Raw genomic sequence first — 18,736 nt, 5'->3', positions numbered from 1 at the left:
GTGGGATGGGTGGGTGTGGGTGCATGCATTTGGCTGGCTACCATCTCTATAATGGGGAAAAAGTCTTGGTATGTATAAGCCTTATTTAACAAATCTCTGTTTAGGTGAGCCCAATTTAATGTAAGTTTAAAATCAGTAGCAGAATATATTGGTTTATTGGAAACATGTTTGTTAGATTGGAAGTTTTTCTGTTATCTGGCAGTGCATGCGTACGACTGAGAAAGATTAGAGAAAGGGGTCGTCTCAGGCATTGGTATTTAGTGGAAAGACTCAATATAACAAAGTTCTGTTTAATAGTGTCAATAACAAACTGGTTTAGGAGAAACTTGATTTAGTGAACCCTTCTTGACTCAATTATTTTGCTTCATCTGGCTTCTACTGTGGATGGTTTTTAGATGTGTAATGTTGAGTACAGGACTTATAGGTTTATGTTGAGTATAAGTGCATTGATGATGAAGTAGAAATCAAGTTGGATTATAAGTAAAAGATTATAATTGAAGGAATTGGAGACATTTTAGAATATCCACTTGTTTTGAGTCATTGACCAAAAATGGTAAACAGGTCAGTTTAATCATAGACTTCGTAAGGAAATGTGGTAATTTAGTTGTGAACTGGAGGGTGGATGCATGCTGTGGCTGGCTACTTCACTTTTAAAAGGGAAAAGTCTTTTGGTATATAGATAGTCACAAGACATCTGAACATGGACATTTGTAAGGAGGTTGTCTGTCTTTGAAAGCAGAGTAATACTGGTTATGAACTTGTGCACACAAAATAGATCTATTTAATTTGCTACTGCCCACATCTGCAGCTATGGTGTTTTTAATCTTTTCATGTCTTCTGTTTCAGAAAATAGTCTCTGGTTTAAGGGATAACACTATCAAGATATGGGACAGGAGTACTTTACAATGTTATATGGTGTGTATTTAATACACTGGTCATTGTTCACTTGTGATCATGTAACTACAATAATGGAACTTGATGACGGCTGCATTCCTTTAACTGGCTGAGGCTGTCTGTCATAAATGAAAATAGTGTGGACAGAATGTCACTGTACCAAAGGGGGAGTAACTGATGCTGTTCTTGGTTGTTTTTATTTGTACAGGTGCTCACAGGTCACACAGGTTCAGTATTGTGTCTGCAATACGACGAGCGGGTCATAATCAGTGGCTCTTCCGACTCCACTGTGCGGGTTTGGGATGTCCACACAGGAATCATGACTAACACACTAATCCACCACTGCGAGGCCGTCCTTCACCTTAGATTCAACAATGGAATGATGGTCACCTGCTCTAAGGTACAGTTTGGGCCACCATTGAAAGGGAAGGCTCTTTAAGTACTGTGATATAATTGACACGTGCTGTTTTGACTAGCAAGTTATGCCTAAATAGTGAAACACTGGAGGAACCATTTATTATTCTCAATTTTGTCATTTGGGTCACTTTCTTAGGCTAACTTCTTGCAGTAAAAACAAAAAGTGAAGTTGAAAGAGAAGGGTGTAAGAGGGAGATGGGCTGACTATTTCAAGGAGTTTTTGAATGAATGGGTGGCTTTGCTTGTGGTACTGGGAGATGCTAAGGAATAACTAACAAGTGAAGAAAGTGATTAGGACATTACAAAAAAGGATGTACAAGTAGCATTGACAGTTAATGCTACAAGAGTTATAAGGTACAAACACCCTCTTTTAAGATATATTTCAGGTCATAGTGTATTTGAACTTTAATTCTACTATTGTGACTAAGATGTATTTCTGTCTCATTTCAGGATCGATCTATAGCAGTCTGGGATATGGTTTCTCCAACTGAAATAAATTTGAGAAGAGTCTTGGTAGGGCATAGAGCAGCTGTTAATGTTGTCGATTTTGATGAGAAATACATTGTCAGTGCATCAGGAGACAGGACCATTAAGGTGAGCCTTGGAATTCAAAATTACATTGCTCCAAACCATTTAAGAACTAGTGTGTCATGTTTGACCTGAGTTGTGTGACTGATTTTGTATTTTATTGTGTAGTATGTTTACCAGGTGTTCCCACTTGAGTCCATGAAAGGTGACAAAAATGGGATGGGGATAGGATAAGGCATTCTATTCTCTGTAGGCCCAAAGGGGACATTCCCAAAAAAAGCAAAGGCATAAGAGGGTCTGGAAGGAGTTCTCCAACCAGAACCCTAAGGTTTGGATCTTTTAATGTGTGTGGGTGTGGTACAGATGAGAGTAAAATGGAGTGGCCTTGCTATGGATGTATCGTATCTTGCTACATTGCTTCTGACCTGGGGCAGTGGGCAAGATGCAGGGATGACACTGTCATCCATGAGGAGCTAAGATGTATGGGAGGAAAGGAAAGGGTGGTAAATGGGAGTGGGTATTTGTGTCTTGACTTGGCTACCTCCCTTGTAAGGGGGAAAAGGCCCTTGGTATATAGATAGTTTACATACAGGTGAGGGTGGGTATGTGCCTTTTGACTTTGCTACTTTCCTTATAAGACCTTAGAATGTAGATAGATAGTGTTTACATATGTGTAGTGGCTGGTGCTGCTGGCATATCCTGTGGATATTAGCATTTAGGTTCTTTTTGGCAATGTCGTATCATGAATTCTTGTATAATGAGTGACAGCTTCATGTGTAGAAAGTGCCAATATATCCAATCTTGATTTATTGGCTGATTGTGGGGCTGCAGTTCTCTGATAAATATAACAGGCAACATTATTATTATAGTACGTTGTCATTTTAATAAAATTGCATTATCATTACTTTAGTAATGGTTAATTGATTTTCCATCTTAAAGATTATGTTATCTGATTTCTCAGGTGTGGAACACGAGTACATGCGAGTTTGTGCGAACTCTTAATGGTCACAAAAGAGGGATTGCCTGTTTGCAATACAGGGACAGATTAGTAGTGAGTGGATCATCAGACAACACAATAAGGTAAGGATATTGTATGGTCACTATTTAAGGGTGATTGTTCTCATCTTAATCCCCTCAGGATACATATCATCAGCAAAGGATTTTAGATTTGTAAACAAATGACATGGAATAAATGCTCATTGTGTTAAGATTGTTTTCATTGTTACTTTTGTATGTGTTTGTGGCTAATAGAAAACTCTTTTACTTCTTCACAGACTCTGGGATATTGAATGTGGTGCATGCCTGCGGATATTGGAAGGACATGAAGAGTTGGTGCGCTGTATTCGCTTTGACAACAAGCGCATTGTTTCGGGGGCTTATGATGGGTAAGTTCTTGGAGATACAGTTCTTTAAGAAGCAGACTGTAAAGAAACTGTGAATTTAAAACATAGAGGATGTTGCTAGACCTTGAAAGTAAAGGAACCAGGAAGTTAATGGTTGTCGTAGTAATGAGAGGGTCAGATAGCTTTGGATTTTGTTACCAATAACATGTGATGAATGTGGAGCACTGCCTTTGTGGAGAAAATTGGAGGTGTGGCTGTGTGGTAATCAGAAAAAATGGAAGATGTGAGGGAGATGACAAATTGTAGAAGTTAATATCTATGAGACCTTGTTGTGACTAAGGTTTGGAGGATCAGTCATGTATAATTTTGTGGATCTGTACATTTTTTCTCCACACACACACATTTTCACAGAGGAAGTGGGAAAAGTCATGTGGAGGTACTAGAAGTAAGGCATTTGAGGGGTGTGGACATTTACAGAATGTGACAAGGATTAGAGTTGAGATAGGATTAGAAGAAAGTACAACATGGTAACCCAAGATAATTATGTCATGTTATGAGTAGAGGTGCAAGATGCAGGAATGACCTGTCGTCCAGGAGGAGCCAAGAAAAAAGGGAGGGAGGGAGGAAGGGGTGTGAATGGGAGTGGAGTGGGTAGGAGTAGATTTATGTCTTTTGACTTTGGCTACCTCCCTTGTAAAGGGGAAAAAGCCCTTGGTATATGTATGAATGTATGAGTAGAGGTGAGAGTAGATATTCTCGGAGGATGCATGACTTGGTGGAAGCAGTTGTGAGAAAATGGTAGATCAAGGCAGTATGAGTAGATGGGGTCAATGAAGCCATAGGAGCTTGTAGCCAGAATGTTGAGTAGAATGTATAGATGAAGGCAGTGACCTTTTCCATGTGTGTTGGTGACACATTGGCATTATTGCCAGGAAAGGAGATAGGTACAGTTTTCATACACTTTAAGCAGGGAGTATTGAAGGAAATGGTGAAAAAGTGGGTGAGGAATTTCTTTTCCTACCACCTCACTTTATAGGCAGTAGTTGAAAAAAATTAATATAGTTTGGATTGTTATATTATTTATTTATTTATTATTATTATTATTTATATTTTTTTCCTCTCCATCTTTAGAAGATGCTGACTATGGTAATATGATTGAATAACAGTTATTGCAAATATTAATATTTGTCCAATTTACTAATAAGGTTGATGGATACTGTCATTAATGAGATATAATCCAGAGATGTTACCAGATCCAGTACTCATTGCCACTTTGTCTCCTGCTTTTAACAGGAAGATCAAAGTTTGGGATCTACCAGCAGCTTTAGATCCGAGAAAACCTGCAGGAACTCTGTGTCTTCGCACACTGGTGGTAAGAGCTGCTCCTTATGTGTATTCTACTTGTGCTCTTGTGATTGGCTGTAACACGTGCAGGGCAGTTTGTTTTGTTCGTGTTTTTTGTGGGTGTGGGTGTCACTTGAGCTCATGGAAATTTTTGTGGCTGTAAGTTTTGCCCTTGTTTTATGGTTTTACATTTTCAAGTTTTATTCCTGTATTTGTTGGTGTGAAGATGAGTTTGGATTTTGTAATGTCTGTCTCCTGTCCTGTTGTTCGGAATAATTTGTGTGAATGGTTTAACAATTTGGTATATATTCTTGGACACAGTAATGGGTCTATATTAAGAAAAAATCCAGTCCCACTCACTGAATAGAATCATCTGGCACTATTTGGAATAAATTAAGTTGTTAAATGCAACAGAAGGAGTTAATGTATTCTGTTTTTAGAAGGCCTTTTCAGGAGTCAATCAATCCATTGCCCCAGGTCTCTTGTGCAGGAGACCCATGGCTCATATGGCCTTTTTAGTACAGATAACAAAATAAAAATATTTCTCAGATTCATTATGTTGCCTTTAGTCTTGTATGGGAGGGCCAAAAGTCCCCAGTCAAGTTCTTCACAACTTGCCTCAAATTTTGTGCCTGTGTAGATGTTCTTGAAATTTTAGGACAAGAAATTGCCATTCTCATGGCATATTGAGATAATTCCTGAGCAAGAAGTTGTAAGGAATATTTATTTTGGTTGCTATAACAATAATAATTGTTGCCTTGGCTGGCAATGGTCCTGAGGCCCTTCCATAGATTTTTCTGGGAGGAAACAATGGGTACTGTCTGTGTTGTATTAGTGTTGGACTTGTTCTTTTTCCCTGGCATATAGTAATAGGAAGAGGTGATCAGTTGCGAGTAGCCAGTTCTCTTTATGTAAAAAGGTGGAGGAAATACAGTCAGAAGTAAGATTTTGGGCCCAGTCTGGTAACCAGGTGCACCTCCAGATGGAGTTGAGTTAGTCGTCAGGAACACTGATGTTCTGAGTGGATTGGGAAGAAGGATGTTACATTGGTGGAGATTAAGCTGAGATTTTTCAGGTGGGTTGTTGGGAGAGAAACATTATACAAAAGGCTGAGTAAGGTGAAAGGGTGAGGTGGTTGATGGATATCAAGGTGAAGTCAGGAATTGTGGAACAAAATGAAATAAATGTAGAGAGCACTGAAGAGGGTGTTGGAACTTGTAATGTGAATTAAATAGTTTTTAACTTGAAAGTTAGGAGTAGGTAGGGGATATGAGTAGTGAAATGAAGAGGTGATTGATGGAGAAAATGCATATGTGAGAATACTTCTGTTCACGTAGTTACCCAAATTTCTCTAACTGAAGAACTTAATCCAGAAAATCTAGTGGTAGTCCTATGGTTGGCTCATAGATGCCTCAAGAGAATAAATGTACAGTTGTCAACATTATGGAAAAGACCGTGGATGATTTCTGTAGTTGTGGTGTGTGCATCTCTAGCATAAATTTTTTTTTGTGTGTGTGTGTATTTGTTTTGGTAGTAAGTTTACAGTAATTGGTCCATATAGTGCATTTGGAAAGGCATATGGGATATGAGAGGATTAGTAGGGTAACAGAGGGAATAATTGGAAATGAACAATGTGGGTTTAATTAAGGTAGAGGATGTGTGGATCAATTTTTTGTAGTAAGGTAATATGTAAGAAATTTTTGGCAAAAGGTAAAGATGTCTTTTTGGATTTTATGGATTTTGGGGCTTATGACAGGTTCAACAGGAAGGCATTGTGAAAGGATGTTGCAGCTGTGTGGGTTACAGGGAAAGCTGTAAAGATTAGTTGAGAGCTTTTACCTGAATAGTAGTTTGTGTTAGGGTTGGGAATGGTGGTTTGAGGTGAAGGTGGGTACTTGCCAGAGTTGTGTAGTGCCACCGTGGTTGTTCAATTTGTACATGGATGGGCTAGTATGGGAGGTAAATGTGAAGTTCATTATGTGATGTGGGTTTGGGGATGGTATGTCAAAGTAGAGGGAAATGGGAGGTGAGCCAGTTGTTGCTTTCTAATGACACTGCACTTGTGCTGGGACAGAGGAGGGTATTAGGGATCTAATTACAGAGATGAAGTGTTTAATAAGTATGTTAGGGGTTACATAGGTGGATGGAGTAAGAAATGAGGAAGTGAGGCAGAGAGTTTTGGTTGAGAAGAGAGCTGGGAGATAGGGTTGATCAAAGAACCCTGGGATGGTTTAGGTACATGGAAAGAAGAGTGTAAGAAAGATTGGAAAGCAAAGGTTTATTGAATGAACTTCAGGGGAAGCCTGAGAATGGGATAGAGGGATGGGGTGATGGGGACCTTAGGTGAAAGGGGGTTGTCTATTGAACAGGGAAGTAAGAGTGCAAGAGTTAGGTGTGTGTGGAGAGTGGTTGTGAATGGGTGATGCATTGATGTGGCCTAGAGGGATTTCTCCTTGTCTTCTCTATATTAATTGTGAGTGGACAAGACAGGGTTGCCGTGTAATGAAGTGGTGGTAGTTAGCCAGCTTTGGCTGTTGGATCATGCTGTAGAGGTGCTGTGTTTTGCTGCATTGCCTCTGACTGAAGCAGGGGGCAGCGAATGGCCTTGATCCACAACAGGCTTAGATAAAAGGGAAGACAAATGGGAATTGGTTAGGATGTACAAGGAATGATGAACTTGAGTTTGAGTGTAAATGGTGATGGGCTTGAGGAAGTGGGTTTTTTTAAGTAATTAGGGTCATGTATAATCATGAATGGAGGAGTGGAGGAGTAAATGGTTGTAAGGAATGAAGTGGGCATTTTCAGATGAATGCAGAGCATCAAGTTGTATAAAACAGTGATTGTACCCATGGTGCTTTGCATACAATAGAGACTTGGAATTTGTGGGATGCAAAAAAGAAGACTAATTTATTTATTTATTTATTTATTTTTCATGTTTGAGAATTATGAAAGATGTGACAAGATTTGATGTGGGGGAGATGAGGCCAAGAATAGGTAGGAAGGGAGGTGTTGGCTAAGAGAGAGGTGTTCATGTGAATGAATGGATGAGGAAACACTGGCAAAGGCAGTATGGAAAGCAGAAGGAAACTTTAAAGGAAGACTAAGAATGTAAAGTATGGAATAAAGAGGGCTATGGATGAATATGAAATGGCTTTAGAGTGAATGGAGGTAATGAATGGATAGAGGGATGACACTCTTATTATGCATCTTTATTTAGAATGGATGAGAAGGGGAGGTGGGTTACCATAGCTCTGGCTGTTGGGCTGTCCCTGACTGTATTGCATTTGACCCAAACAGTGCGTAAGAGGACAAGGCAACTCTCCTTTTCCAAAGTGCTAAGATAGAAGGGCTGTTTGCATTCAATTTGTTTACTTATGATGAGGTGTTTGATGGACTCTGCTACACAAGCATAGGTATTAGTTGTATGAAGTCAATAATTTAGGGACTAGTGACATCCTTGTAGACCAGAGACATGAAATGTTCTTTTGTTATTGGAGTCTAGTCTTCACTCAAGAAACAATGATGATCACTTTCAGCTTATATTGTATCCCCTTTCGGCTGTCCTACTTAAAGTTCTCCTTTATCACCTGTATGGCTTAACTTCTTCAGCATAGTTTTGTCCCCAAGGACAGAAGTTCTGGTTATTGTAAATGTCAATGGGTACCTGAAAATGGTGGTCATGTAAGGTGGATGTTGGAGAAAATCATCTTCCTTTCACTTGTCTTTGAAATCTATCAACCTTCTTAGCCCCATCAAGAGGTGTAGTATCAAGGGGCTGATGTTCTGGCTCTTGACTGTATTTTCTCCACCTTTTCATGTAAGGAGAGTAGACAATAATGGCAACTATTCCTTTTCTTTTATGAACTGGTGACATATGCAATTCCCCAATTGTTTAATTCAGACAAGAAATGAGTGTTTCTTTCAAGAGATATCTGTGGGAGAGCATGATGATGAGGGGTTAAGTAAAATTTCAGGCAACAATTTTATTTATGTGTATGTGCACACAAACACACACTTTCGTCGGATTCACGGCGTGGATTGGAACTCCGGGAAAAAACGCATTTTTCGTGGATCTCAACTACGAGGAAGTACTTTATTATATTTGTAGGGAAGGGGAAATCTCGTGGTGTAGTAAAAAGGTAATGAAAGGGGAGGGATTACTGAGGGAAATGGAAGAAAATGAGGAGGGAGACGAACGGGCTCCCCCTGACAGCAGAAAAAATGTAAACAAAAGATCAGCTGACGACACTGGGGAAATCGAAAATATCAGTAAAAGCATTAAGATTAGAAATATAGATAAGAGCAGCACAATGGAAGGCGAAGAAAATAATTTCCAGGGAATTAATGAGGGGGGGGGAGAATACCAACCTCCCCCGATTGGCAAGACTAGAAGAAAAACTTGAACAAATGACCGTACATTGGAAGAAGAGATTTGGTAACGTAGCAAAGATTGCGCAAAGAGTTGAAAAACTGGAAGAACTTCAGAAGGTGGCCAAAAACTTAACTAAAGAAATAGAAGATTTAAAAAGGCAGTTAAAAGAAGTTAAAAAGGTGAATGAGGAATTAAAGAGGAATAATAAAGACAATAAAGAGGCCATAGCAAAGGAAGCACAGGGTTGGAAAAAGATCCAAGAAAACAGTAGAGTTGCATTTACTGACATAAATAACCACTTCCATACGGTGACGCCTACGTAGGCATCATGAGGAGCAAGTGGGTATGCGATGATGTCGGCGTCTTTATTATATTTATTGTAGTTGTACCTGCGTGACCCTTGTTCTCTCTAAACTGGCTTCTTCATATTTTCTATGGTTATCAAAATTCACGGGTGAAAGAGAATGAGCGATTGAGCAGTGACTTTATTTTGTATAATGCGATTATTATGACGCAACATCGCACGTCTGGCAGCTAATGCTGCCAGACATGCGATGTGCCCCGGAGTGAAGGGGTTAAACAGCAAATGAAAGAACAAACTGAAGACTCAGTTATTAAAGTGATGAGACAGAAGGAGAATATAGTAAGGGACTTAGCAGATAAAAAGAAATGTATAATTATATTAGGAATGAAAGAGAAATATAACCTAAGTAGAACCACAAGAATGAATGAGGAAAAAAAAAAGTAAGCATTTTACTAGAATTAGTTTAGGAAGATGAACCTGAAATCATGAAACAAATTAAAGAGATGTATAGACTCGGGAAGTATAGTACAGATAAATCCAGACCAATTACGATTAAATTCAGGTCACAAACGACGGCAGAGAATATCTTAGCAAAAACAGGGAAACTAGCAACAAGTGAACAATATAAAAAGGTATGGATAAAAAGAGAAATGAATAAAGAGGAAAGAGAGGAGGAAAAAAAGAAAAGACATGAAGCTAAGGAAAAAAACGAGAACAGAACAGAGTCAGAAAAAGAGAAATTCTATTGGAGAGTAGTGAATATGAAAATAAGGAAATACGACATACTAGAGAAAAACAAAAGGGAAACAGAGAATACAGTGGAAGTTGTAGAAAACTGAAAGTGTCTTACACAAATATAGATGGATTAATAACAGGACTGAATGAGCTGAATGATTATCTGAAGGAAAAAGAACCGGACATAAGAAGGATATAAACGTAAGATGTGTCACATATGGAAAGAATACAGTAGAGATGATTATGATCGAAGTTGAAGGCAGAGATAAGAAGAGCAGAAAGTTTGTGATAAATTATGTGCCTCCAAAAACAGCCTCGTGGGAAGAGAGTGAACATAAAAGTATGTTGGAAGACACAAAGATAACATTAAATAAGATAATGGAAGATGGAGGAAGAATAGTTATGATGGGCGACTTTAATTGCAAAGAAGTCTGCTGGGAAGAGATGACAGTAAAGGGTGGAGACGGCTCATGGGGAAATGTTCTACTCGAGATTGATTGTTGACCATACAATGACACAGTGGATACAGGAGAACACTAGGTATAGAAATGAAGAAGAACCATCGAGACTAGACCTAATAATCACATCTGAACCTAGAATAGTGGAAGAGATTGAATATATAACACCAATAAGTAAAAGTGACCACATATTGATTGAACTGGAACTAAATGAGGAAAAATACATGAAAAGAAATGAAGAATATAGAAAAGGAAGAATGTATGAAAAAACAAACTTTGATAAAATAAGAGAAATCTTTCAAAGAGAAAACTGAAGAAATATACAAAGAAGAAACAACAGTGGAAGAGAAATGGAATATTTTGACATAAAATTTACAAAAAAGGAGTGGAAAAGTATGTCCCAAGACAAAAACAAGAAAAAGAATATATTAAGTGCTGGTACAGCAAAAGTTGTAGAGTTAAAAGACAAAAGGCCTGAAAAATGAAAAATATATACTTGATATAGAAATGAATATGTACAAGTGTGCAGAGAGGAAAAGAGAAAATATGAAAAAGATGTCATAGAAAAATGTAAAGATCAACCAAGATTATTTTACAGATTTGTAAACAACAAACTGAAAAACAAACAAGATTTGGAGAAATTAAGACAAGAAGGAGTTGAATACACAGAGGAAATAGAAATGGCTTAAATTATGAACAAGCATTTTAAATCAGTGTTTACAAGGGAGAACATACAACCTGAAGAGGTCGAATGGAAAGAGAAAGTCCCCCCTATGAAAGAAATAGAAGTAACAAAGAATGAAATAATGAAACACTTGAGTAATCTTGATGTCAGAAAATTGCATGGACCAGATGAAATAGCAAACTGGATTTGAAAGAATGCAGGAATGAACTGGCAGACAAAATACATAGCATAATAAACAGTTCCTTGAAAGAAGGAAAAGTTCCAAAAGATGAAAAAAGCATATATAGTACCTATATATAAAGGGGGAAATAAAGAAGACCCTACCAACTATAGACCAGCCTCTCTAACAAGTACAATAGCAAAAATTTGTGAAAGAATTGTCAAAAGTAGATGGGTAAAATATTGAGAAAAAACCGTGCTAAATCCAAGGCAATTTGGATTCAGACAAGGACGATCATGCGTCACCAATTTAATATGTTTCTATTCAAGGCTAATAGATATAATACAAGGAAGAGATGGATGGGCTGATTGTGCATTTCTAGACCTAAAAAAAAGCTTTTGACAAAGTACCACATAAGAAGTTGCTTAAGAAATTAGAAACCGAAGGAGGAATACAGGGCAAACTGCTTAAATGGATGGAAGACTTTTTGCAAGAAAGAAAAATGAGAGTAGTGATAAGAGACAAACACTCTAATAGGGATGAAGTAATAAGTGGTGTTCCACAAGGAACAGTTTTGGCCCCAATAATGTTTGCTATATATATTAATGATATGGATGAAGAAATTGAAAGTTATTTGAGCTTCTTTGCAGATGATGCAAAACTATTAAAAGAAGTGAACACGGAAGAAGATTGTGAATCACTACAGAGTGATCTAAATAAAGTCTGGGAATGGAGTAAGAAGTGGGAGATGGAGTTCAATAGTAAAAAGTGTAGTATAATGGAATTTGGAAAAAGCAAAAACAATAACAGGATCATATAAATTGGGAGAAGAAAGTATAAAAAAGTTGAAAATGAGAAGGACCTGGGATTCATTGTTATGAATAATATGTCACCTGAGAAACAAATAAATAAAAATTTTGGTGAAACTTATAATTTAATAAGAATCAAAGTGGCATTTACATACCTGGATGAAGAAATGGTGAAGAAAATACTAATCACTGATAAGACCAAGATTGGAATATGCAGCAACAATGTGGTCACCAAGTACAAAAAGATGTATAAAAAAACTTGAAAGAATACAAAGAGCAATTACAAAATTGGCACCAACACTCAAAACTATCATATGAAGTGAGACTAGCAAAACTTGAGCTACAGACACTAGAGCAAAGAAGAGAGGAGATTTGATAGCTATTTACAGAATCATGAAAGGCATAGAAATTATTGATAGAGAGGATCTAATAAAATGGGATGATAGAAATACAAGAGGACACGGAAAGAAAATCAAGAAAGACAGCTATAGAAGAGATCTGAAAAAGAACAGCTTTCCTCACAGAGTAATAGACAGTTGGAACAAGTTAGATGAGAAAGTAGTGTGTGCAAAAACAATACATGAATTTAAAAATAGTTTAGATAAAATGAGATATGAAGACGGGACACCACGAGCATAGCTCCCCTTCCCGTAAAATACAACTAGGTAAATACACACACACACACAAATGTACTACTGGATATGACCATATGGCAAACTTAAAAGCAAGCAAGAAATGGTGAAACTACGCCAAGGGAATATAGAATAGACAGAAGAATTAGAAATGGCCAAAGTCATGAATAATCACTTCAGATCTGTCTTCACTAGAGAGAAAGCACAATATTGGAACGAAGGTAATGAAAGGCGATCTCCCACCATGAACGAGATAACAATAACACAAAAAGAAATATTAAAACACCTATCAAACCTTGACGTAAGGAAATCACATGGCCTGGATGGAATTGTAAATTGGATTCTAAAAGAATGCAAAGAAGAACTAATGGACAAAATACACAACATAATAAATTGCACACTCAAAGAAGGAAAAATACCAAAAGACTGGAAAAATGCTAACATTGTACCAATATATAAAGGAGGAAACAAGGAAGAACCAACTAACTATAGGCCAGTCTCACTAACAAGCACTATAGCCAAAATTTGTGAGAAAATCATCAAGAATAGATGGGTAAAACACCTGGAAGACAACAATATAATAAACCCAAGACAATTTGGGTTCAGACAAGAAAGATCATGTACCACAAACTTAATATGTTTCTACTCAAGATTAATAGACATAGTGCAAGAAAGGAATGGATGGGCTGATTGTGCCTTCCTGGACTTACAAAAAGCTTTTGACAAAGTACCACACAAAAAATTATTTAAAAAAACTGGAACATATAGGAGGGATACAAGGGAACCTACTAAAATGGATGGAGGACTTCCTGATTGGTAAAAAAGATGAGAGTAGTGCTCAGAGAAAAATATTCAGATTGGAAAGAGGTGATCAGTGGAGTACCGCAAGGATCTGTATTGGCTCCAATAATGTTTGCTATTTATGTGAATGACATGGATGATGTGAAATGTTACATGAGCTTCTTTGCAGATGATGCCAAACTGTTAAGGAAAGTAAAAACTGAAAAGGATTGCGAATCACTGCAGGAAGACCTGAATAAGGTATGGAACTGGAGTCAGAAATGGGAAGTGGACTTCAATATTAAAAAGTGTGGCATAATGGAGTTTGGAAAAAGCAAAAACAGAATATCAGGACAATATAAAATTGGAACCAAGGAGGTAAAGAAGGAGAGATCCGAAAAAGATTTGGGTGTAATTATCTCAAATGACTTGTCCTATGACAAACAGATAAACAAAATTGTTGGAGTATCCTACAACTTGCTAAGATCAATAAAAGTGGCATTTACATATTTGGACGAAGAAATGATGAAAAAGATATTGGTCACACTGATAAGGCCTAGATTAGAATATGCGGCGACATTGTGGTCACCCAGTACCAAAAAGAATATAAAGAAAATAGAAAGAATCCAGAGAGCAGCAACAAAAGTGGCACCTGCACTTGTAAACTTGTCATATGAAGGGAGATTGGCTAAACTGGAGTTACTGACTCTGGAGCAAAGAAGAGAGAGAGGTGACCTACTGACCATCTACAGAATCATGAAAGGCACAGAAATACTCAATAGAGAGGACTTGTTAAACTGGGACAGGACAAGCACAAGAGGACATGGAAAGAAAATAAAAAACATAGCTACAGAAGAGGTCTGAAGAAAAACACTTTTCCACATAGAGTGGTAGACACTTGGAACAAACTGGACAATGAAATAGTGTGCACAAAAACCATTCATGAGTTTAAGAGCAAACTAGACACTGCGAGATACAAAGGCAGGACACCATGAGTGTAGCTCCCCTTTCCGCAAACTAGGTAAATACACACACACACAGTTAGAACAAATTAGATGAAAAAGTAGTGTGTGCAAAAACAATACAAGAATTTAAAAATAGTTTAGATAAAATGAGATATGAAGACAGGACACCACGAGCATAGCTCCCCTTCCCGTAAAATACAACTAAGTAAATACAACTAGGTAAATACACACACACACATACACACGACTCGGTGGCGCAGTTGGTAGAACGATGAACTACTAGCATGGTGGTGTGCGTAGTGCTTGGTTCGAATCCTGCCCAGGGCCGAAATTATTTCGGTACAGCTGCGCTTCGGGTCGTTACTCTGACTCTCGTGGGCGGGGAGTTGGGGGTGTGTGTGTGTGTGTAAGGTCATAGCATTACCCATAGATCGGACCTACGAGCTCTGAGCTCTCTTCCAGGAGGGAAATAGCTGTCGATCACGAGTCCAACACGTGATCCAAAGACCAAGTGAATACACAAACACACACACACACACTTTTTAACTTACTAAGATCAATGAAAGTGGCCTTCGACTACATAGACGAAGAGATGGTTAAAAAAAATAGTGGTTACACTGATAAGACCTAAACTAGAATATGCCGCAACATTGTGGGAACCTAGCACAAAGAAGAACATAAGAAAATTAGAAAGAATCCAAAGAGCAGCGACAAAAATGGCACCTACACTGGCAAATCTGACATATGAACAAAGATTGGTAAAACTACATTTGTCAACACTGGAACAGAGAAGAGAAAGAGGTGATTTATTGACTATTTACAGAATTATGAAAGGGATGGAAATCCTCGATAGAGATGACTTATTAAAGTGGGACATAAGAGAAACAAGAGGGCATGAAAAGAAATTAAAGGACACTTATAGAAGAGACCTGAAAAAGAATAGCTTCCCACATAGAATGATTGATGTATGGAACAAACTGAACAGAGAAACAGTGAATGCCAAAAATATACACGATTTTAAAAATAAAATGGATGCGGAGAGATATGAAAACGGGTCACGGCGAGCATAGCTCTCATTCCGTAAAATACAACTAGGTAAACACACACACACACACACACACACACACACACACACACACACACACACACACACACACACTCATGTAGTCAACCAAAATATTAGTTCTTGACTAACCTAAATGGAGAAAAATAAAAGATTGGGGCAAATTAAAAAATGTGTAGGAAAATATCACTAATAAAGCTGTATCCAGCAGATCATTAAACTTGTTTCTGTCCTCGACAAAATCAGTTCTGGAACAGATTTGTATGTATATATATACACACACACAGTAGAACCTTGGTTCTTGAGTGTTTCACAAGTTGAACAGATCAGTTCTCAACCAAAGTATTAGTTCTTGACCAACCTGAATGGAGAAAAGTAAAAAATTGGGCAAATTAAAAAAAAACTGTGGGAAAATATCACTGATGAAGCTGTATCCAGTAGATCATTAAACTTGTTTCGGTCCTCAACCAAATTGGTTCTGGAACAGTTTTGTAGGACAGACTGTGGTTGAGAACCAAGGTTATGCTGTGTGTGTGTATGTATGTGTGTGTGTGTGTGTGTGTGTGTATATATATATATATATATATATATATGTATTTATAAATATGTACACTATGTGTATATGCTTTCCATTTTAGCCAGTGTTGAAGGTCAGCCATATATGTTACACAAGATCGTGTTTGCATAGAAATGTGAATTGTTCATGTAATTTTAAGAATGATAGAACTGAACAAAGATGGTGAATATTAATACTTATGTATAGATCCAGGTAATGGATTGGAAATGATTTGATGGATTTTTTGTTCCGTCTACTTCAGTCGAACGTTCGCACCTTGCAGGAACACTCAGGACGAGTCTTCCGTCTCCAGTTCGACGAATTTCAAATTGTTTCTTCATCACATGACGACACCATCCTCATATGGGACTTTCTGAACTGCACACCTCCCAATGACCAGTGTGGAAAAGGGGGAGCAGGAAGCTGTTCCTCCCCCGCAAACACGAGCAACAACTCCAACAGGTGAGTTAATGTAATGTAGCGTTTTATATGCATGTTATCCTGGTAGCCTAGAGTGACCTTGTAAGGGCTGCTTTTTGATGTAAAGGATCAGTTTCCATCAGTACTGCATGGTTCTGGGAGGTGATGTATGGTTTTGTATGCTTTCGTGTAGTTGTCTGGTCTAATACTCAATACAGTTGAACCTCGAAAGCCCGGACCCTCGTATGACCGGTCGAAATGAACAAAGGGCAGACTTTTCAAGCAAAGTTCCCTATTTGTCCGGTAGGTGGCAGCGACGACCGTATACGTGTACTCAGACCCGGCTCAGTCAAGCCGCCACCAGGGCTGCCGTTTCGTAGAATTTTGTACCAAAACATAGTAAAATAGCGGCATGTGGCAACTGCACAAGGACATGAGGAAATTTTTCTACATATCAGGGGGCTGTTAAAAACATTAAAAAACTCAAACTTTTGTTTAAAAATCATAGAACTAGTTATCAAATAATAAATGGTACATCAAAATATGACTTTTATTGGTAATTGTGTTACTTATAAAATATTATACCCCAAAAGATACGTTTTTACCGTGTAGAAAAAATTCTATGTTAAAGTTTCAGCTTTCTTTTAGTGATAATAATATAATTTTTTTTTTTCATATCTTACTGAATATGTTAGGGCATGGGGGCCTTATATACATTCAAGAATAAAAAAAACTAGAACCACCATTTTGTCAAAGTTTGACAAGTATATCTTGCTATGAAAGTCTGCACACGCCCGAGAAAAATGTATGCCCCGGTATGGCAACACTCCCATTCTACATGGCAGTGTAGAAAATGCGGCAACCCTTACCGCCACCACTGTCCCGCATGCATACCTTCCGATATTTACAGTGTACGTAATAAAAAATACAGTACAGTACACTGTATATACAGTACATTTACATGCCTGTATTACAGTTATTATTACAGGATTATTAGTATTATAGCATTATTATTACAGTATTGTTATTATTACAGTGTTAGTGTTATTCTTATGTGATTCTATGCCATATCATACGTTACCTATACGTATACCGCTATGAAAATCTACGGGTGTTAGGGCGATATTTTCGATGACCGGACCACCCTTCCCCCCAATTAGTCCGGGCTTTCTAGGTTCGACTGTATTTGCTATAGGGGTCCGGCAAATTATAATCACCATATATGCATTCTATCTATGGTACCAGCTCTTTCCACCTCCAGTATCCTTCCTTTCATATTTCTTTCTATCCATCCTTGTAATCACCACCATACTTTTTAAACACTTCATCTTAAAACACAATTAGATTTTTTTTTCCTTTCTGCCTTCTTCAAATACTGGCTCTTTGCTCCATACAGTACTATGGACACAATCATTATTTTGTACAGTATTCTCTTTGTTTCTATCCTCTGATACCCATTTCATATGATATTCATCACTTAGGACTCACTTCGAAATACATAACAATTGGAGAAACAATTGGCTCCCCTAATATCCTTGGGGAACTGTGTATGTTGCCCTCTCCTTCACTTTGTAACTACTCTTCCTCTAGCCTTATAGTACATCAGTTCCCTGATATAACTTTCTGGCAACTCTGTTTTCACCCCATACAACTGTATGTCAACCTTGTTGTTTCCACTCTTGGTTACCACTCTTACCTCACTCTTTGATACTTTAACCTCTTCGCTCTGGGGCACATCACACGTCTGGCAGCATTAGCTGCCCGACATGCGATGTTGCGTCATAATCGCATTATAAAAAATAAAGTCAGTGCTCAATCGTTTCTTCTCTTTCACCCGTGAATTTTGATAACCATAGAAAATATGATGAAGCCAGTTTAGAGAGAATGGAGGTTACGTAGGTACGACTACAATAAATATAATCAAGACGCCGACATCGGCATCATCGCATACCCACTTGCTCCTCATGACGCCTATGTAGGCGTCACCGTATGGAAGTGGTTAACTTTAAGTTTCCTCCCTCAGCAAACCTCAGCAAATTTGCTCACCAGCCTTGACAAACCTTCCTCTGGTATTTGCATTTACAAAATTGTTTATCATCTGTTCTTCCCCATTAACCACTTCACTCCGGGCCAAAATCTCGCGGGCAGCATTAGCTGCCAGACATACGATGTTGTGTCATAATACTTGCACCATAAAAAATAGTCACCGCTTATATCGATCGTTCTCTCTTTCACCCATGAATTTTGATAACCATAGAAAATGTGAGGAAG

General features: G+C 38.0%; 1 protein-coding gene across 2 annotated transcripts in view; it reads left to right on the top strand.

Moving 5' to 3' along the window:
- The window catches only part of slmb (beta-transducin repeat containing E3 ubiquitin protein ligase slmb), a 47,935-nt gene that overhangs the window by 13,807 nt on the left and 15,392 nt on the right, over nucleotides 1–18,736 (top strand). Inside the window, exons 6-12 of one of the 2 annotated variants that reach the window (XM_076177035.1) lie at nucleotides 847–915; nucleotides 1,103–1,294; nucleotides 1,762–1,905; nucleotides 2,801–2,919; nucleotides 3,114–3,224; nucleotides 4,476–4,554; nucleotides 16,329–16,507. In XM_076177035.1, coding sequence (XP_076033150.1) covers nucleotides 847–915; nucleotides 1,103–1,294; nucleotides 1,762–1,905; nucleotides 2,801–2,919; nucleotides 3,114–3,224; nucleotides 4,476–4,554; nucleotides 16,329–16,507 — 893 coding nt within the window. Of the gene's footprint in view, nucleotides 1–846; nucleotides 916–1,102; nucleotides 1,295–1,761; nucleotides 1,906–2,800; nucleotides 2,920–3,113; nucleotides 3,225–4,475; nucleotides 4,555–16,307; nucleotides 16,508–18,736 lie in introns of both variants that reach the window. The other variant, XM_076177029.1, reaches the window with a different exon arrangement.

The sequence above is a fragment of the Oratosquilla oratoria genome, chromosome 3 (genome assembly GCF_046742065.1).
Source record: "Oratosquilla oratoria isolate Oo_2021 chromosome 3, ASM4674206v1, whole genome shotgun sequence".
In the NCBI taxonomy this organism is placed as follows: domain Eukaryota; kingdom Metazoa; phylum Arthropoda; class Malacostraca; order Stomatopoda; family Squillidae; genus Oratosquilla; species Oratosquilla oratoria.
Note: the sequence above shows the minus strand (reverse complement) of the source record. Positions and strands in the feature narration are given on the sequence as shown.